General features: G+C 37.9%; 1 protein-coding gene across 1 annotated transcript in view; it reads right to left on the bottom strand.

The window, feature by feature from the left end:
* CBX7 (chromobox 7) overlaps positions 1-21,471 on the bottom strand; it is a 28,294-nt gene extending 6,823 nt beyond the window's left edge. Inside the window, exons 1-5 of the mRNA XM_058191011.1 lie at positions 21,217-21,471; positions 19,330-19,373; positions 7,322-7,387; positions 6,506-6,572; positions 5,470-5,812 (exon numbers count right to left, since the gene is read on the bottom strand). Coding sequence (XP_058046994.1) covers positions 5,470-5,812; positions 6,506-6,572; positions 7,322-7,387; positions 19,330-19,373; positions 21,217-21,285 — 589 coding nt within the window. The 5' untranslated portion in view covers positions 21,286-21,471. The remainder of the gene's footprint in view (positions 1-5,469; positions 5,813-6,505; positions 6,573-7,321; positions 7,388-19,329; positions 19,374-21,216) is intronic.
* Positions 21,472-21,686: the final 215 nt, after the last annotated feature.

Genomic DNA, 21,686 nt, shown 5'->3' with positions numbered 1-21,686 from the left:
CCCATCCAAATGGCATCCAATAGCATTCCTTATGTCATCCCATCCAAACAGAAAGGTCAATTTAAAAATATATTTACATATCTTCTGATTGTCAACTATACTGGAGATGCATTTCCTACTGATTTTTTGTGATTTTTTTAAAAAAAGCAAAAGCAGCACAGATAGGTTTTATGCACTTGTAAGTCAACCACCCTCAAAACCAAATCCCAGCTCTGCCTACATACATGATATCATACACCACTGCTCTACCTATATTATATACATACTATAAAACATTAAGCTCTTGAGTTAAAATAGTTGACAATACATAGGAGAACTTGACTGATCTTAGGATCAGATCTTAAAGGCACTGGGAGACCTTAAGAAACAGAACTGTAAACCAGGTTGGAAATTGAATAAATGCCCAAGAAGAAAATAATGCCAAACCTTTCCCACAAAGATGCCAAGAAAAAGCATGCTCAAAGGAGAGTTTGCCTTTTTGTAAATTCTAAAGTTAGTACAGTTTCAGAAATACACTTCATATGGATATGAATGCAGACTTTGCAATTTGTGGATGATACCCGGTAAAGTAATTTAAGTGGTATATGTGCTTTTAAGCATAACCAATCAAATGACAATATCCAGAAAGCAACCCTGCTTCACTCATAATATATATAGCACATTTTCTTTGCAAACAGTCCAGATCCTGATATGAATATTCCATTTGAAATAAAAATTATATGCATACAATAGCTTCACTGGGAGTTAATATACATCACTCACTCAGGTTTTTCATACTTTGCATAGAAGGTAATGTAAACATAAACACAAAACTGCCCAAATATAAAATGTCTTATTAATGAAAAGTAAAATCCATATATACCTACACTAAAAACTTTGAATGAACCATTTATAACATTCTTGATTCCTCACAAGCATAAACCTATAGTTTTGCAGAAGTGCTCCAATTATTTCAGCCTGGAGCTGTTCAGATGTGCTGGACATGCTGGGTGGGATATGGGAATTACTGTCCAAAGTTTTTGAGGGCATTTGGTCGGCAGCGTAAATACCTCAATGTTTACTTCTAGTTTTCTTTGACCATGACTTACAAATTTTTTAAGTTTTATGAGAAAAGGGAATACCTTTCGTAGAGTAGATTAAAGAAGAGCCAGCAAAGAAGATCAGTGTATTTTGTCTGTCATATTAGAAATATTTTAGATAGAATATGCAAGATGGCGTTAAGAGCTCCTACCATAAGTGCAGCTTGAATCATCTGCAGGAAAAAGCATTTGCTCCTATAGTTATCTGTTGGCAGCAACTGCAAAACTACTCTATAAATGCCACCTGACCTAGCAAGCAACTGGCTTTCCATCAGTCCAACCAACCTTTTTTACCTGATGTTTGGAATTAAAGGGCCTACGGCTCAACAATACAGACAGTCCTTGACATACAATGGCAAATGGGACCAGACTTTCTGTCACAAAGTGAAGCAGTTGTAAAGTACAACTGCATCACTTAGTGACAATAATCCCTGCAAACCTGGTTACCATTGTTAACTGAACCCTGCTGGCTTCTCACAACCAAAGTCAGTGGGGAAGCGGCTTCCGGGTGGCGCCGCTGCGCTAAATGGCGGACAATCTCAGTCCGCCCGTTCTTTGTGATTCTGTGAGAGCTGTTTAGACAGCGTTAATCTGCTGTCAACAGCTCGTAAATCTCTGCCCTCGGGCAAGGAGGGGGAGATGAGCATTTGAACTGAAGTAGAGCCCCCAAGAAAAGCCCCAGAATGATTTCTGGTGGTTTGATGGGAACGCTCCTTCTATAGTTCAAAAAAAGCTCCAGAATCCAGAACGCCTCTGCAAAAGCAGAGCAAAACGCAGCGTCCATCTCCGTGACTGAAGAGGATTACTGATAAATTGTCAACACGGAAAGAATCGAAAGCAGGAGGGCTGGCATTCGTTTGTAAGATGATTTTAACTTCCTGACAGAGAAGTTATTTGAAGAGTGGAGATGAAGAAAGATGGCGTTTGTGTTTTGAAAGTGAAAGCTAAGGAAATGCTGATTACAATTGCTGGCGTGGAACCTCTAAGAAGAAAATAACAAGATTTTTTTCTAAATGGAATTCTTTTTTAAAAATCTATTCTTTTTTTTTTATCTTTTCTTACAGTGTTTAAGAAGAAAAATTTATTGGTTTTTTTCTTTTATTCCCCCTTTTTTCTTCTTCTTCTTCTTGATATTACTTAGTTTAAAATGGCTTTTAAGCAAAGAGATTTAACCACTTCTAAATATTGGAAATATCTTCACTTCAGGTACGGAAATTGAGAGAGGATATTAAAGAAAGTCTAAGGAATTTTTTACAGGAGCTTATGGAGGCTCATCTTTCAGAAATAGATCAAAAATTTAATGAAATGGAGAAAGAAATACTGGATTTTAAAGATTTGGTGGAAGAGCAGAGTAAGGAGATGAAAAAATTAAAGGAATCAATTACTCCATTATTGTTATCTAGTACACAGACAGAAGAAAGATTGAATGAACTTAACAAAATTAATTTAGATTTGCAAAGGAAAATAGATGAAGTTCAAATTAATTTGAATTTAGAAAATAAAATAGATGATATTCAGGTTAAGGCTGATAAGGCAGAAGAAGAAAGGGTTATATTACAATATAAATTAATGGAATATGCTATAAGGGTAAGGGCTTAAGAGAATCTAAAGAGGAAAATTTGAAAGAGATTTTTATTCAGGCCTTTGCCCAGATAGAGGAATGGAACCAGAAGATTTTGAAGTTAATATTGAAAAATTTATCGTGTTAATTCCTGGTGGGCAAGGCAGAAGTGTTTACCGAGAGATGTGGTTATTTATTTTACAAATAAGAGGATTAGGTATGGAATTTTGCAAGCATTTTATAAAAATAAATTTCAAATATTAGGACAAGATATAATAATGATGAAGGAAATTCCTCCTAAAATGTTAAGAAAGAGAAAAGAATTTGCCTTTCTGGTGGATGAGCTTAAGAAACATCAGATATATTTTAGATGGGAGGTTCCAGCTGGTTTAACACTGAATTATAAAGGAAGAAAGTATTTTCTCAACACAATTTGTAAAGCACGAGATTTTTATACTAATGTATTAAAGATTGGGAATTCTTTGTTAACAGATGTTAAGTTGAATGGTGAATAGATGGTCGAAAATGTGTAAGATAGAAGAAGGGGAGAATGTTTAACTTTATTACATATGATTATGGTTAATTTTGTAAATGATTTATTGTGGATATAAATGTGTAATTTTAGGGGTACTATATGATATATTAAAGGTATAAAGGAATAGGAAGATGGAATATTGTTTAATTTTGGAGGATAGATAGTAAAATTTAGGAATTTGGATTAAATATTATATTTAAGAGATGGATGTAATGTTAATTAGAATGTAATTGTTATAATAGATATATTTTGGATAAGTTATAGGTGTAATTTTAACAATGTTATTTGATATAAGTAAGGTAAAGTGAAGATTTTAATTACTACAATTGATACTTTGGATATTTGTAATATTATTTGTTGTATATATAAATGTTAAAGATGTGAAAAGATGGACAATTGCTTACCCTGAAGGTTGGACAGAAAAATTAAAGAAACTAAGCTGGAAATATGAACTATGTTTGAGAGACTGCTAAGGAAGAAAGACATTTTAGAAGAACCCTTGGTGAATATTGGAAGATGGAACGTTGTTTTGATATTGATTGATGAAGGTTGGATATTAAAACTATGTACTTTATTCAAGAATAAACACTAACTCAATCGGAAACTTCTGAGAACTCTAGGAGTGGAATGGTCTGATATATAATGGAGTGGAAGAAAAGTATCTTCTTTGTCTTTGGAAGGGGAGTGGAGGTTTTAAGGAATGACTATGGCTTATGATTTGTGCTAGATTTTAATTTTGTTGTTAGTTTTATACCCTGTACTCGGTTCTCGGAAGTCCTGGGGGTGGGGAGGAAGGGAAGGGAGGGGAGGGGCAGAAAATGGATTGATAGTTAATGTACAAAGATGATTGAAGATGTATAATTAATGTAAGATCGGACCTGCCTGGCTACTACTTTAGAATGAAGGGAAAGAAGGAGTAGAAGAGAGAAGGAGGAAAGAGAAGAGGAGGAGGAGGAAAGGAAGGAAGAGGGGAAGAGGGAGAAGAAAGGAGTAGGGAGGAAAGAGGAGAGGATGTAGATAAGAGAGGGGGAGGATGGTTATGGAAAGTAGAAGAAGGTAGAGAAGGAGAGTAAAAGGAAAAGGAAGGGGGTGGTGACCGGGCAGACCCGATTAATTGTATATGATGGTACATTAAATATGTTATTGGATATGTTATTGCATAAGAATGTCAAAATAAAACTTTTTTGAAACACAAAGTCAGTGGGGAAGCCAGCAAATCCCAAGCCAGCAGGTAAGTAAGAGGTTACTGCCAGGTGCGAGAGGGAGCAAGGGGTTCATAAGAATGGAATGGCGTGGGTGCCCAAGAAGTGTGGTGAGGATTGGAGAGGGTGCATGGGGCTGCGAGGGTGCGTGAGTGGCAGCACAACAGAGGGGCTGAGGAAGAATGCACAGGCGGTGTCGTGTCCCACTCCTCCGCTGACGGCCGGGTCAGGGAAATCCGAATCAGGCTTGCCTCTGCAGCTCTGCCCAAAGTCCTAGCGAAGTCTCAGAGCAGGCAGGAGACCAGAAAGTGACTTCAGCAAGATAAGTTCGACTTTGCCTGACTCAGAGACTGCCAGAAAGCAGATCCTTTATATAAGCCATGGGGTGTGGCTCCATGACTCAGCACTCATTAAGGCCTGCCCCTCCCTTCCTTCTGTTGCCTCCGCCTATCCAGTCTTCTGATGCGAGGGTCACTCCAATCAGCAGCTGTTGGAAATAAACTTTCCTCAGGCTCACATGCTGTGGAGGAGGGGGAGGGGTCTAGCTGCTCCATTTGCCTGGGCATGGAGCCAGGGCTGGGGCCGGGGGATGCTCCCTCCTCTGCAGCCTGCTTGGGCATGGAGCCAGGGCTGGGACCGGGAGGTGCCCCCTCCTCTTCAGCTTGTCTGGGCATGGAGCCAGGACTGGGGCCGGGAGGCATACATTCCTCCGTGTTCGGGAGCAGATAAGAAGGCCCCGGCTGCTGTGAGAGCGGGCAAGACACAACAGGCGGGGAAGACGTACCCCAGCAACTTGCAACCCTGCCAGCTTCCCTATTGACTTTCTAGGGGTGGCGTTACTGCAACAGTCAGAACTCTTGAGGACCAGTCATAGCTACCATTTCTTCAGTTCTGTCGTAACTTTAAACAATTGCTGACTGAATCTGGTTTGGAATGACTCTTTTAGCTCAAGCTGCCTGAGAGGTATGAATGGCAAATTAAAGATTCCGTCCCCATTTATATAACCAGAATGTCTCAGTTTAGGAGAAAAATTACAAGGCACCAAGCAAGGTGAAATTGGTATGGCAAAGCTGGGGATAGTTCCAGGCTTACCTTCCTTGCTAGCAGGTTGCGTTGCATCATCCCAGTCATTGGGTGGCTGCCTGTCCTCAAGGACCACAGGCTCCTTCAAGAAGAACTCTCGACGACGATTCCGATTCTCCAGGCTTGACATGCGGGTGAACTTCTTCCGTGAAAGGCGTAGGTATTTCTGGTTCTTGCTCTGTTTCCGAAGAGGAAAGGGCAGGACCGCTCCCCCACTCTTCTCAGACAGTTCTGTCTGCCCTCCCTTGGCCCCTGCCAAGTTGTTTCCTCCTCCCCCAAACCTCCGGGACAGAGAAAAGCAGAGTTTCTCTTTCCCTTTGTGGGCACTCCTCAGGTCCATGCTATACAGTCTCTGAAAATGAAGAAAAGAACGCTCAGCTAAAGATGTCTGTGATGCAGCTTGGTTCACACAAGCCACAACTTGCAAAAATTCTAGGTTCTTCCAGGGGCCTGGGCTTCCAGCTCCCCAAATTCTCCTCACCAAATGGTCTATAATTCAGTGTGTACATTTCATGAGCTCTACATGAGCTTATTTCATGAGTAAAAGCATTAAGGCTTATCTGCACAACAGCAAAAGCTTCCATTGGACAATGACTGTCACCAATGGAACATATAAAATTGCTCTGCGCTATGGGCACAGTATTTTTTTTAGTTAAGGTATAATTCCGAAAATTCAATTTCCTTTCACAGTGTATATGGTTAAAATATATGGCGAGAGAGAAAAAGGAAGGTTAGCTATCCTTAGAAATTGCTGGACCACAGCTCCTATCTTCCCTGAATATGTTAGTTGAAATTGAAAGAAGTTAAGAATCTAATAATATCTGCCAAGAAGAATCTTGTGATGTCCTAATGTATATGCTTTCGGGACCCACAATCTATTACATCAGATCCCAGAGGATTCTATTGCTTTTGCTGCAATAAGACTAGCAGCGCTTTCTCTCCAGCCCATGGTGTCTGGGAGTTCAAAACCGGGAGAGGCTGAACTACAGCATCAATACTGGGATTTAGGAATAGGCATCAACATTTAATAAATCTGAAATATTACCTGCAGCAACAGGCGCTTAGGTTTGGGACCTCTCTTTCTGTAACCTGAGGCACGCTCTCTTTCTTCCCTAAAAGAGGCAGAAAATGCCTAGCAGTTTTGTTTGTTAAAACAGCACACATTCACAAAGCATTTTGTACACAGATATTCCTTCACATTACTGTCACATACTTCCAAGGAAATGCTGATTTGAGTGTAGATCAAATTAAGATGGAGTTCATGTGAATTGGGTTGGTAATTATAGCGCCTAATTTTCTCCAGATTTAATACAATTTATCATTATACTCAAGTGATCCTCCCTTGTCAACAATTTAAATAAATCTAAAAGTGCTTTCAACACTAGTACATTAGCCTTCTTCAATCCAGTGCCCTTCAGATGTGTTGTACTACGGATTCCAGAATTCCCAGCCCACACGGCCAAAACATAGCAAATTGACATTCTCGCAAGAAAGAAATTAATAATCTAGGCAAAATGATGTATGAATGTATGATTTGCTTTTATTATATTTATATTCCTTAATGACAGCTAATTTTTTGGAAGCTTTTCATTTCCAAAACACGTTGGGAAACCCTTTGTTCTAAGCCACACCAGGAAGTTCATATTTTAGCTAAGGGTGTGACCTTACCTTGCCTAGATGAACTGAGAGAAACGGTTTTAGTCTATATGTTGGCTGGGAAATTCTGAGAGTTGAAGTCCAGACATCTTAAAAGTTGCCTAAAATTGGGAAACACTGGTATAGCCATGCTGAAACCCCTTTCCCAGAAAAGCCAGAGGTTTTGGTTTAATTTTTCCAAAATGAGAAAAAGAAATGTTCTTACTTTTCTTCATAAGCCATCACCAGACGAGGGTCAAGAATGTGTTCCTCAGGTTCCCATGTGCTGTACCTAAGAGAAAAGTTAGAGAAATCAAGCAAAACATTTTGGGTAAATTTGGGGCTTTTGTTCAAATGATCTACATTCTAGTATCTCCTTATTCATTACATGGCGTTCTGAAATAAGTAAGTACTTAAAGCTTTACTGTATACTTCTAAAATGTTTTTCTTTTACAACATGGAATGGATCAAGCAAGACTGATCTCTTGAAACAAAAAAATAAAATAATCTTCCCATTCATGGACTGCATTAAATAACTTAATTCACTTGTAGGTAAGAATTACCTTTGATTGAAATTAATCTCTGGTATCTAGATGGATATGGATTGATTACATGGATTATTTTTTTTTCAGCGCACTCAATCTAGGCCAAAGCCTTGGGATTTTTAAGCAGGCCGAAGTTAACTTTTTCAAGAGAAGTCAAGGTCGATTAGGTTCTCCTACATAAAGTAATCAGGAAAAAACAGTGTTTCCATCCAGACAACCTTTCTTTACAGTGATATAAGCAGGAAGAAGTTTATCTTTTATAAACAGTTTTTCTTGCCTTCATTAACCAGTATGAAATATAAACTCATTGCTATTTTTAATTATATAAAGTGTAAAATTCTGAACATAATGCTCTGGGGAGTGTAGCATACTTTTTGATTCCCTATAGATTCAGAGAGGGACAGTTAAAACACTGAACATAATAAAGCCACTTTGAAAAGAATACAGATTACAGGTAGTCCACAATTTATAACCATAATTGAGCCCAAAGTTTATGATGCTAAACAAAATATTTGTTAAGTGAATTTTGTCTCTCTTTATGACCTTTCTTGCCACAGTTGTTAAGTGAATCACAGCAGTTGTTGTTAGAATCATAGCTATTAAGTGAATCTGCCTTCGCTATTGACTTTGCTTGTCAGAAGGTTGCAAAAGGAGATTACATGACCCCAGGACACTGCAACCATCAGAAATATGAGTCAGTTGTCAATCATCTGAATTTTGATCATGAGACCGTGAGGATACTGCAATGATTGTAAGTGTGAAAAATGGTCATTTAGTCATTTTTTTCAGTGCTGTTGTAATTTCAAACAGTCACTAAATGAACTGTTGTAAATCAAAGACTAATTATAGTAAGACTACAGGTAGTCCTCAGGTTATGATCATTTATAGAGTGATCAAATGGCACTAACTTATGACAGGTCCTTGGAGTTCCAGCTGTTGCAGAATCTCTGCAGGAATGTAATCGCAATCCGAGCAACTTACACCCAAGATCACGATTACAAAATTGCATTAAGATATGGTTACATATCGTAATTTCCAACTTTCCCAGTCAGCATTTCACAAGTGAAGTCAATGGGGAAGCTGGCAGGAAGTCAGAAGTTTCAATCACATGAAATTTCCATTTAACAATGGCAACTGGGTCTGCTGGAATTGCCATCGCTAAGCAACGAGGTCATGTGAAGCTTTGCAACAGAATTCCTGTTCCTAATTGCCTTCATAACCTGAGGATTACTTGTAGTACATCAACTTCTCCAATTAAGTGCATATTTCCACCAAATTATCTTACCACCAAAATAATTTTTCTCTACTAAATTAGAACAAATAGCACCATGAATATTTTAAAGCCCTCCCCCATCTTTATCTTAAATATAAAGCAATGGAGATGGGGTGATTTAATAAAATGGAAGTGCTTTGCAGAATGGTCCATAAACATGATGCCCCTAAAAAAGAAAGTATGTGGCCACAGAGGACCTTGAAAATAATTCTGATTGTCAAATAATGTAAAAGAAGAATATCTTCCTGATTCACATGACTTAGAAGCTTTAAAACAGCCAAATTCACTCTGAATAAATAGAATAGATGAAAACCATCTATAAATGTACATATGCTGATGATACAAAAACTGAAGTTATTCTCTAAATTAAGGGCGAGGCAGATTGTGAACCTGTAAGTCATTAAGCCTCAGGGTAAATCTTATAGCGTCTGACTGCTTTCCAAAATTAAGTGATACGAGCATTGAAAATATATGGTGTAGAAAAAGTTAAAACCGACAGTATAATCCTTAAAATGGGCTTTATACAATTTGAAAAGCAAAGGAATAAATCTTTACCACCCTCAAGTGGGAGGAAATAAATAATAAAGGAAAACCAGTCCCACCCATGCATGTGACATGGCACATCCATTTTGGATGACTTTCTCTCAAAATATTAAGTGCAGTTCATGACTCAAAAAGTCTCACAGATTATCTTTCAACTATTTTTTTGGCTACTTGATATTACAAACATTCTTCAAACACAATCTCAAGTATACTAGCAAAAAATCCAGAAAAATTAATCAAAACTGGTAAAAGTCTTTCCAAGCCATTGTTGTCACCAGATCAAACTGAAGTTATTTGTTTCCTTTAAATTTTCTCCTTTCCTCAAGGCAATATGCACAGCACTTCAATTTTTACATATACATAATCAGGCCATCCTCAAATCATAATGCCAAGTATTATGGACAAACATGAGCAGCCATGTTGCCAGTGATCTGCAATTTCACCTTGTTTACATTAAATTTCTGTAGCAGTCATCCAGATTATTTTTGATCTCAGACCCTATTTAGTGTCAGAGTGAGAAATTTACAACATTTCAGATTTTCTGGATTCCAACATAATCCACTAGATTTGTGGGAAGTGTAATCTAACTTTTGGAGTTTGATAGTGTCACATAACACTGGTTCTATAGGCAATGCATAGGCTTTTGGCTTCTGAAGTCATTCAAAGTGTTAGTTTTAACCTATTAAGCATTTGAAGACTTAACACGTACATTTTTATAGGAATTCCTACTTCAGAGAAAAATAATGTCTATTTTGATGTTTCTCAACCTCAGCAAGTTTAAGCTATGTGGATTTCAACTCTTAGAACTCCCCAGCCATATGGAGTTGAAGTCCACAAAGCTTACACTTGCTGAACTTGTCCAGCTTTTTTAACCTTAATAGGGAACCTGAGGGTGTCTCACATATGAGATCAAAGGAGAGGATGGTGTTTTTTCAAGGCATGCCTTAATATTATGAACAGTTTAATTTCAAAGACCTGAATAGCACCCTCACCAAAACAATCTTTTATAATTTATTCTTAATGGATTTTATGTTTCAGCTTTCTGTAAACTACTAGTAATCCTTGTGGAGCTGGCAATGTAAATTCACATAAAGCAATAAATTTCAATTCTTCAGGTACTTGACCCCATATTCATGAACTTGCTCATCGCAGAAGTTCATAGACATGATCTAGATAGATTAGCTACTTCACTGCAAATGAAATGAAGTTGTATACAGAGTAAAATCTGTGTCTCTCTGTGTGGGTACATAGATATATACGGAGGGAGAGGGAGATCATTCTCTTCATACGAGCCTTAAAACTGGGAGGTACTTGCTCAATGTGATATCTTATCAGGCCTGCTGGTTCTTAGTTCATCAGTCCCTTTCTTAGAGGAAAGCTGCAGTCCAGCTGTTGAATAACCACAGAGCATTTAATTTCAGATATAGAACTGAGCACCTTAGGCTTCTGAAAATGCATAGACACATGTGTACTTCAATAACCCTATGCACGGTCACTCATGCTCTCGTGACATCTCGTCTGGATTACTGCAATGCTCTCTACATGGGGCTCCCCTTGAGGAGCACCCGGAGACTCCAGGTAGTTCAGAATGCGGCTGCGGGGGTGATAGAGGGAGCCCCTCGTGGCTCCCACGTAACACCTCTCCTGCGCAGACTGCACTGGCTGCCTGTGGCCTTCCGGGTGCGCTTCAAGGTTTTGGTAATTATCTTCAAAGCGCTCCATGGCATAGGGCCGGGCTACTTACGGGACCGTCTGCTGCCACCGATTGCCTCTCACCGACCCGTGCGCTCTCACAGAGAGGGACTCCTCAGGGTGCCGTCGGCCAGGCAGTACCGACTGGCGACACCCAGGGGAAGGGCCTTTTCTGTGGGGGCTCCCACTCTCTGGAACGAGCTTCCCCCAGGACTTCGCCAACTTCCTGACCTTCGAACCTTCCGCCGCAAGCTTAAGACACATCTATTTATTTGCGCAGGACTGGACTAGAATTTTTAAATTTTAAATCTGGTTTTAATGGGGTTTTATTATTTATATTTCTATTTTAAATATTTGGCCTATTTAATAAGTTTTTTAAATTAATGTTTTATTCTGTATATATATATGTTTTATTTGGCTGTAAACCGCCCTGAGTCCCTAGGGAGATAGGGCGGTATAAAAGTACGAACAAATAAATAAAATAAAATAAAATAAAATAAAAAATAAAAAATAAAAAATAAAAAATAAAAAATAAATAAATAAATAAATAAATAAATAAATAAATAAATAAATAAATAGAAACCTGCTTAAATCAGAAGCATTTCCTATATTTAAAGGTCTTAATTCATTCCATACTTGGACCAAACAAAGGTGATGTTAAAAATTACTATTTAATTTATGCAACTTCTCCTAACCCAGAATGTCCAAATTGTCAAGAAACAGTACTAGGAATAAAAATTAATTGCTAAGATACCCCTTTAGTTTGCCATAAAATGTACTTTACATTCTATCTAAAGAAAGTTATTCCATTGGGTAAAACATGGTTCTTCTAAAAATCAACACCTTAGAACCAAGATATTTGGCTCTACTCATCTGGACATGAATAAGGTACTGGTTTCTTCTCTGCTTACAGAAGGAAAGGCAATGCTAGGAAGATAGCATTTCTATATTACTATTCCAAACCATTATGTAAATAAGTATTCTTATACTTATTGCATTTCATTGGCCTCTGAAGCTGGAAGATTATATTAGATTGTGCTAAGGAACACAAATTTCTTCCCAGCCTGCCATATTTGCTCGGAAAAACACTACAGAGCACATGTGGGAGGAAAACAGGAGACAAGCAATTCTACTGCATATTAGATGAAAACTGATGTTTACAGATCTCCATGTCTATAGCCATGGGAATGGTAAACTGTATGTGTACACATCTTATGTGTCATCTGATTGTAATCCTTAAAAATGCAACATATACCCTGTTGGTAATTATATTATATTCTCTAGCAATCTCCAGTGGAGTGTAGATAAATCTTTGTGTGGTTGGAACTACAATGTCACTTTGGCTCAGAGTATAGCAATAGCAATAGCACTTAGACTTATATACTGCTTCACAGTCTTTACAGCCCTCTCTCTCTAAGTAGTTAACAAAGTCATTTTACCGACCTTGGAAGGATGGAAGGCTGAGTCAACACTGAGCCGGTGAGAATTGAACTGCTGGTAGTCAGTAGAATTAGTCTGCAATACTGCATTCTAATTACTGTGCCATTCTGGCTCTTACTGTGCTACCATGGCTCTAATAAATCAATCTCTAACTCTTTTTCTCTTGATAATTTTAGAAAGCATGTTTTTAACTCTAGGATTAAGATATAGACTGATACAGTCTATAATCAATTTACTGAATGTGTTTGACATTTCATCTGCAATCATAAACCTGGTAAGAAATACAACTGATATATTCTACCAATAAAAAAATTGAAAATTGATTTAGAAGAAAGAAATTGAATTTATTTGTACAATGCCTATATAATTATGTCCATGGATGGATTCAGATATTAGCATTGCAAAAGAACATATTCCACTTTCTCAGCAATATGCATAAGTTACCACCAAGTATCATTATTGTAAACTGCCCAAAGTCACTTTAGGCAGCAAGATGGGTTGCATATAAATTTAATTAATAAATATATATTTTTTTACAGAGGATAAGATAGTGAAATGATAAGAATCTTCTTGAGGATTTTAAACAAGGATTCCCATATTCATGAGTTTAATAACAATCTAAAATGACTCCTTCAACCACCAAATTACTGAAATGAGGAAGTTAAGGGGTAAGCAAAGGTTGATTTAAGGGGGGAAAATGTGCGCTCTATTCAATTTTGGTTTTTAAATAACTTTCTGGCTTCTTTTGTATTAAGCTTAATTTAATACCTGTTGGTGTTTCTAATGAAAGAACAATTCTATAATGTCTTTAATTCTGTCTACTCATTTTATCTGTTGTCTTTCTCTTCTATTTTTTTTATTTATTTTACCCTGCCTTTATTTGTATAAATAATTCAAGGTGGTGAAAATATCTAAGGTTCTTTCCCTCTCCTATTTTCTCCACAACAACAACTTGAGGCGAGTTGGACTGAGAGTGAGTGAGTGGCCCAACATTATTCTGGACCATCTACAGATGTCACATTTGAAGAGTATGAAAATTTCTCCCTACTGAACATAATCTCAGTCTTCAACTCACCCAAAATTGACTGGTTCTTCTTGTTATTATAACAGTATCCTGGTCCGTAATTCAAAGACATCTGTTTTCTTTCTCTCACTATTCAGTGTCCAGCCTACAAAGCCATACATTACCAATATAAAGTTTTATTATTTTGATCTTTTTTGTCATAAAAAGCATTCCCATTATTCATAGTCTTATCAAAGTTTTTTGCTGTACATTTTTTTCATCTTTATTCGTTATTAAGCCTAAGAAAAAACCATCATTTATCACTATCATTTTGTCATATCAACTGTAAGTTCACTAACAATGCTTGTTGATATTATAGTAAGTTCTTGTTTTGCTTTAGAAAGACAGACTAATTTTTCCTCCAAATACCTCTATGAAATAATGGACAAAAACTACTGTATCTGAAATAATCTGGGTGACTAATATAAATTATGTGATTTGTGTCCATGATGTGTGTCATTTGCATAATAACTTAATTACTCAAGTGACATTATTTATACAATTTAATCCAAACATAAATTAATGCCAGTGATGTAAATTCAGATTTAATGACATTTAGATTTAACATAATGCCTTTTCCACCGAAATGGCTCATTAAACTCAGGATTTACTGTGCTCTTAATATTTAACCCAGATTTCATATTTTTTTAAATTTTTACTTTCATAGTAAGCTCTTCCAAGTGTATATTAGTTTTCAGCTAACGAAGTGGTGTTATCTGCATAACTCAAATTGTTACTGTTTTGGCCTAATATTTTGATTCCGTCCATTCTCTCTTTCAATGCCTATAGAGACAACATGCATCTTTGTTACATTCCCTTTCCTATCCTGAAGTAGTCTTTTTCAAATCCAGTTTTTACAATAGCTTCTTGTTCACTGAAAGTTTCCGTCATATCAGTTAGCCTTTATAATATCCACAGTGTAACAAGAGCTATAGAATTGTTTTTCAGCATCTTTTTCTCAGATTTTCTTTTAGATAAATACACTGAATCCTGTTCATTTTTCTTCTTCTACTCAATCATGTCAGATTCTTGGAAACTGGATAAGTCCTGCAGTTTTCTTAGCAAAGTTTTTCAGAAGTAGTTTGCCGTTGCCTCCTTCCTAGAGCTGAGAGAAAATGACTGGCTCAAGATCACCCAGCTGGCTTTGGGCTGGCAGGATTAGAACTGTCTCCCAGTTCTTAGCATAGTATCTTAACCACGGCACTAAGGATATACAGGCTGAAAAACAGCTATCCCAGAGCAGTGATTATATTGAATTCTACTGTATAGTATAATATTAATGCAATATCAAGAGTTTTCAATTCAATTGTATAGAATGTGAAAGAGGTGTGTTTTTATTTTATTTTTTATAGTTTTCTTATGTATGATGTACGCTGAAGATGGCATTTAATTTCGTTGTACGAGGTGCAATAACAATAAAGTAAACTAAACTAAACTAAACTAAACTAATCTAGCTCTCATACTCATCTTACAGTCTAGCTCTATATCAGGGGTCTCCAACCTTGGTCCCTTTAAGACTTGTGGACTTCAACTCCCAGAGTCCCTCAGCCAGCAAAGCTTGAGTTGAAGTCCACAAGTCTTAAAGGGACCAAGGTTGGAGACCCCTGCTCTATATCATCCAATATTGTTGGCATAGTTGTGCTCTTTTTCTAGGCTTGTCCTGTATATTTGATACCAATTATTCCTGATTTCCATAATCTGTATCTGGAAGTGTCTTGGCTGCCTGAACCGCACTTCTCCCTCTTCTGTTTCTTATTATATAGTTTATTTAATTCTGATGTTGTGTTATTTACTGACGCCCCATTATAAAGCCTATGTTTATATTGCTTTGGTATTAGCACTGCTAATCTCTTTTGAAACATATTGATTTATATTTTACAGTATTTATTTACCCAATCCAATTCTTCCTGTGATTCCAGATTTCTACCATTGCATCTATAATACTCACATATTTTATGGAACAGTGGTATTTATTGTACAGCCACTAATTGTAATAGATGTAATTTTTCTAATTGGGCTTTGTTCCAGCATATATGGATCTATTTATTTATTTATTTATCTATTTAGATAGATATCTAAAATATCTATTTTAGAATCTTTGCTACATGCCCTAAAATTATACCGTGTTATCAGGACCACCTGAATTCATTTAGATCCGAAACATACTGTTTAGTAAGCTTCATTTCAGTTTTAACAATTTCCCTTTTCCCTGGTTCATGCATCTCACGTTCTGCATTACAACTCTATGTCTTTGAAAATAATGATTCTTTCAGCACTGGTTTCATCATCTCTTCCAAATGTGGTTTTAAGTGTTTAACATTTTTTCTTAATAGTTAGAGTATTTTTGACTGAAATGGAAAGGTGATGAGACCCATACTTAATTATTTCAACCAATGTCACATTGTTTTCTTGGCACCAATGCAGAACTATTTTGCTGTTGCCTTTTCCCATATTTGATTTTTGGGCTTTTTCTCTCCTAAGTGGTTGTTTTTGTCATATTGTTTCCTAGCACTTGCAGAACATCCCTTGGGGATTTTTTCTTAGGTTTGCCTCTGGTAGTTTTTGTCCTACCAGCAAAGGTAAGTCCATCAGGAGCTCCAGCTCCTATGGGTGTCAATCTCAAGGCTACTGAAGATACGGAGTCCTCTCATAACATTGGAAAGGTAATCTCCAGGGAATATAATCCTTTGCTTTTCAGCTACTTGGATCTCCAATTCCCATTAATCCTAGCTATCCTGGCCAATGGCAAGGAGCTCCTGGATTTAGGAAATAAATTTCAAGGCTTTAGATTGTCTATCATCTGATGTCAATTCAAATCCCAATCTTGGAGAATATTAAGCAGGTTCTTTCTTTTATTTGTGAATGTTTTCCTAAACTGGATGGTGGAAAATCATGTTATGAAATAAAATATTACAGCTCATTGCCTATGATATGAAATAGAAAAATAACAAGTTTTGCACATGTCTGACTAGATGACAAATGCAGCAAGAAAACTGTTTTACCTGCCTTGAGGCTGAGGGAAAGAGATATGATATAAGTCAATACATTTACTTTAAAAGATACCTTTCAGATTCTGCTCATAGAAAAAAGACAAGGTTTAAAAATAGTTAACATCTTCAGCTTCATTTTCATTCATCTATATTCTGTTCCCCTTTTTAATCCAGCCTTTTAAAATCCCTTCCCCTCTCCCCATCTCTCTTTTGTGCCAATGTCCACAATGAAAAGCGATTAAACCCCAAAATGCGATTTGAACAAATGGTAATTTTGTTTCCTTCCTTTCTGGTGGGGGAGATTTTGGCAGCACTTTTAATCAGGCGAATAAAGAGCAAGCTAAAAATTCCTGGGAGGAAAAGGGAGGTAGCACTGGGTGGGGGTGGGGGGAATGTTAGATCAGAATTTTTAATAAATATCCTATGGGTGTTGCCCGTTCCTCTGCAGTTCAGTTTCTTGACTGCGGTAAGAAAACACTGCATATAGGAACACAGTGCACTTCGCCACACAAGACAAAACGCATACACCACCACCACACAAACAGAAAGGACCAGACTGCAGCAGAACTGCAGACCACGCATTCTGGAAAATACAAGTCATATGATCACTTCTCTCCTTCCCCCTCCCTTCTTCTAACTCAAGTTGTAAACAAGCTTGCAGCTGACTCAGAGCTATAACCAAATTCTTGGCTCCTCGCTCTGATGGGTGGGGCATGAAGGCAACTTTCAGAGAGGCACACAAATTATATTTTTTTTGAGGGGGAGGGGGGAAGGAGAGGAAAGAGTCACCAAAAAACAAAACAAAAACAACCCAGCCAAAAATTCTTGATCTGCAGCCATTTGCCTCCTATCTCACAGAATGAAATACATAGCCATTTATAGGTGCCATTAGAAATTAATTCCTTCATACAATTAAACTAGAATAGAGCCCAGAACAATGCATTTTTAATGTGCAATCAAAGGGAAAACAAACTGTGATCTGCAAGAAAGTTTCTAACAAAAATCAATGGTTAGTTTTAAGGCTAATTTCCAATTGATTCTGGCAGTTCTAATAGTCTTTCAGGGTTTTTCCCCCTCAGCAGAATAACTAAAAGACCCTAATTTATTTGGGTTTTATTTTATTAAAGTGAATAGGAATGAAAAGGGAATGCAGCAAATGATACTGTGAGGTGGGTTTTTGCTGCTTCCTGAAACTGTAAAATTCAGAAATATTTCTGATGTAGTGGAAGAATATTGTGAATTAAGAAATAATAGAGTGAACTTCTCTTCAAAGTAGTCTCTATAATGCACAAAATTAAACCAAAGTTCAGTCTGATATTTAAAGGGAGGCTAAAAATCCAGAGAGACATAATCTCAACACATGTGATGAGAAACCTATTTAATACCTTCATGATTACACTAAGAAACACTATTAGTACTGATAAGAGAGAGTATAGTTTGGATATCTTCCTTTCTGTTCAAAAACTGATGCCCATTCAGAATCTGAACTCCAGGATTAGCAGGAAGCCAGTAATATCCTGGCAGACGATTTGTCTATGGCTGTGTTTGGTGGTGATGTGAGAGTAAGATTAGGGAATCAAAATCCAGGGCCTTGAAGCAAAGTTTCTAAACACAGAAGGTCCCGTTTACTTCAAAATTACTAGCACATGCTTCATCAATAATGCTGTGCCATCTAGAATCTAAAATCAATTGTGCCAACACTGGCATTTGGCCCATTTTAACTTCCATTGAAATATGTAAATTATATTTACAATATAATTTGTTTTGGTAGAATAATGAAGATGTCCCTATGGTTTGGATTAACAAGAATACTTTTTTTTACATACATGATTTTATTGCTTCACACTATATCATTGCATAACAGATTACTACTCTGCCTGTTGAAATGTAATTAACTTTTGGAAAGCACAACACTGCTAGAAACACCAAGCAACTATCTTGTAGATGCTTAAGCAATACAATGTTATCTGAATGGATGTTATATACTTTACATTCTAGGAAGAAATAATGTGGCTGATTCTACTCTATTTGAATTAGGCAGACAAAGGCATTATGTTGCCAGATATCTAAGGCTAAAATAAAATTGGGCACTGATCAATTTACCATCTTGTCAAGGATACATATACATACAAGCTTCTGGTAAACAACACAGAGAACCCAGCTCATTTCTACAGCAGTTCTCGATCAGTTAAATAGAAACTTTTCTAAACTGTACAAAAGAGACCTCTGCTATTCTCCATATCACACACAGTAAGTGGATCTGCTTCTCTTTTCATCACTCTCTGCCAATGTCCACTTATTACAACCACCTCAAATAATGGACGGGTGGCAAGCAAATTTTTATTTATTGAAAAATCACAATCTGCTCCTTACTCATTCCATTTGGCCCCCATATTATCTCCAAAAACAATAACTCTTTTTTAAATAATTATTCCAATTATAACCTTTTATTTTTAATATATATGTTTCATTTGGGACGGTGTACATCTACTCTTGAACCATTTTCCACAATACCACAAGAAAAGGTATTTTTTTTAAAAAAAACATATCAGTTGAACTCAGTTCAAAAGAATCAACTACGGAAACCTAAGTAGATCCTTTTCTTGAGGCTGAGGCCAACAGGGGAAAAAAAATAAAACACAAGACAGATCATGGTTACAAATCCTTTCAAATATAATCCAAACTTACTTGGGGGGCCATCCTTTCCATTTCACCAGATATTCCACCTTACCCTATAGAAAAAGAGAAAGGAAAGGAAGTAAAATCAACAGTGCCATCAAGCCCCACAAAAACAGTTAGATCTATAAAATACTCTAACAAACAGCATCCTTCAATTTGCCCATTTCTCTGCATTTATAATTAAACCTCTCCACACTGAGCTGCAATTCCTGGGCTTGCCCTGGAGGCATAACCAAAGGCTTCCCAGGGCACATAAACTGCAAAGCACCACAAGGGCAAGAAACCAAGTCATCTATACATGATTAAGAAGGAATGTTTAGAAATTGGGAAGAAAAAAAAATCCTGCCTGCTAGATAGGATGACTGATTTGAGCACCTTGCTACTTTCATCCCTTTGCCTGCAAGGGCTTCTGGTATATCACACAGGAGCTCTGCTTATAGCAGATTACAGTATAATTAATTAGGGGTCTTATGCAATAGTCTGAACACTGGGCTACAGGAATGTTTCTCAGATTATCTAAGGTAGTGCAGATAATTGCTGGAATTGCTGCACAAGATTCTCAGCCTCCTCCCCATCTATAAACGCACTCATTGGTTCACAGTACAGAATGCCAGCCTACTCCTTACTTCCATCAACTGAACACAAGAAATCATGGAGAAAAAGGCATATATGATTGCTTGTGTTTAGTTGATGAGAAGTAAGGAGGGAAGTGATGGTTTCATCTCCCACCACAATGGAAGGCCATCAGCATAGATTTTTTTAAGCAAACAAGTATGAGGCAATAAAAGCGTTGAGCTGATATACTATTTTCCAGTTTATTAGGAAGCACTTGATAAACTGTTGAGTGAATTCTCTCTAAAATTACTGATATTATGCTTCATATTATTAAAAAATCCATTGTTTTTTTTAAAAAAGGATGATATCGTCTTGCAATCCTCAACTCATACAATAATCTAACATTTTTCACATCAAAGAAACTCACTGATCAGCACAAATTACCTCTGAAAGGCAGCTAAATCATGCAGGCAATGATGAATATTTATGGCCTAAATAACTTGATTAAAAAGGAAACAAAACCCCAAATAATCATATTCAGGTCATCTTACAACAATCTCAAATTTCATTAAAGCTGCTGAAAATAGCTAACCTTCTTCAAGACATACAATTCCAATTTCTCTGTTCATCAGGATACTTTTATGACTATAGAGCAAAAACGTGGGAAACAAGAAAACGATCCAATCCGAGAGGCAGAGTTTTTTAAAAATATGACGTCCACCCATTTTAACATATTTATTCTTCCTCTAGCAGAAACGTCTATCCTACTCTAACACTCCCACTCTGCAGCAATCCTAAATCTGTAACCCAAGATACATTAGTTACTTGTCTGGAGGTGAGGTCTATTCAACTCAAGGTATTTTGCCCATGAGTAAACCAGACCTAGCACCGCACTGGGGAACGCTGCAACAAGCCTTGTGCACATTCCAACGGGGATATCACCACGTGACAAACGTGCAACAACCATCATTTCTCTGCACTCTTGCGAGTCGGCCCTCTCTTGGGCTTCCCTGGCGCCCCCTGCCGGCGGGAAAACGAGAAGTTCCGCCACGCCCCCCTACTCGCACTACGGCGTGTGTACAAACTGGGGGGCCAGAGGATGATGTACTCCACTTCGCTCTCGCTGTACCGCGCGGTGTTGTTTTTTTGTGGTGTATTTTTTTTTTGCGTTGGGAGCAGAGCAACAGCAGCTACCGCTAGAATAACGGTTTGTAATTAAAGGTCCCAAGAGGAGGCTTAGCAATGGAAGAAATCCCGCCTTCCAGATTCTTCCTCCCTAAAACGCCGTTTGTAGCCCTGCAGAATAAAATGCGAAGTCGGCGCAGGGGAAGCGGCACCCACCTTTCTTACGCGCTTCTTCCTGATGCTCTCCACAGCAAACACCTGCTCCCCAATAGCGGAAAGCTCCATACAGGGAGGAAGAAGGAGGAGGTGGTGGCGGAGGCAGCGGCTGCTCGCAGATTGAGGGAAGTATCCAACTGCGCGCCGGCTATCGCTGTTTGTTCTAGCTCTTACTTACTCCGGGCTCCCCCCACCCCACAACTCCAGAGCTCAATCACGCCGCCGCTAACGTTCCATTTTAGAACCTGCGTAACATTTTCCCAAGCGCGCGCGAGAGAGAGAAGAGCGAGCGAGCGAGCGAGCGAGCCCCCGCCCTCCCCTTCTGGCCAGCGCTAGTTTGTCAGAGGAGCCGGGGCGCACGGAAACCGCTCCTGCTTTAGACCTGCTCGAGCGGCGTGCTCCACCCCCAAGGAACCTGCGCGAGCGTGAGATAAGTCCCGATTCGCACCGCAGGCCTAACACAAAAGGCC

The sequence above is a fragment of the Ahaetulla prasina genome, chromosome 7 (assembly GCF_028640845.1).
Source record: "Ahaetulla prasina isolate Xishuangbanna chromosome 7, ASM2864084v1, whole genome shotgun sequence".
NCBI lineage: Eukaryota > Metazoa > Chordata > Lepidosauria > Squamata > Colubridae > Ahaetulla > Ahaetulla prasina.
The sequence above is the reverse complement of the archived record's forward strand: the minus strand, read 5'-3'. Positions and strand labels throughout refer to the sequence as shown.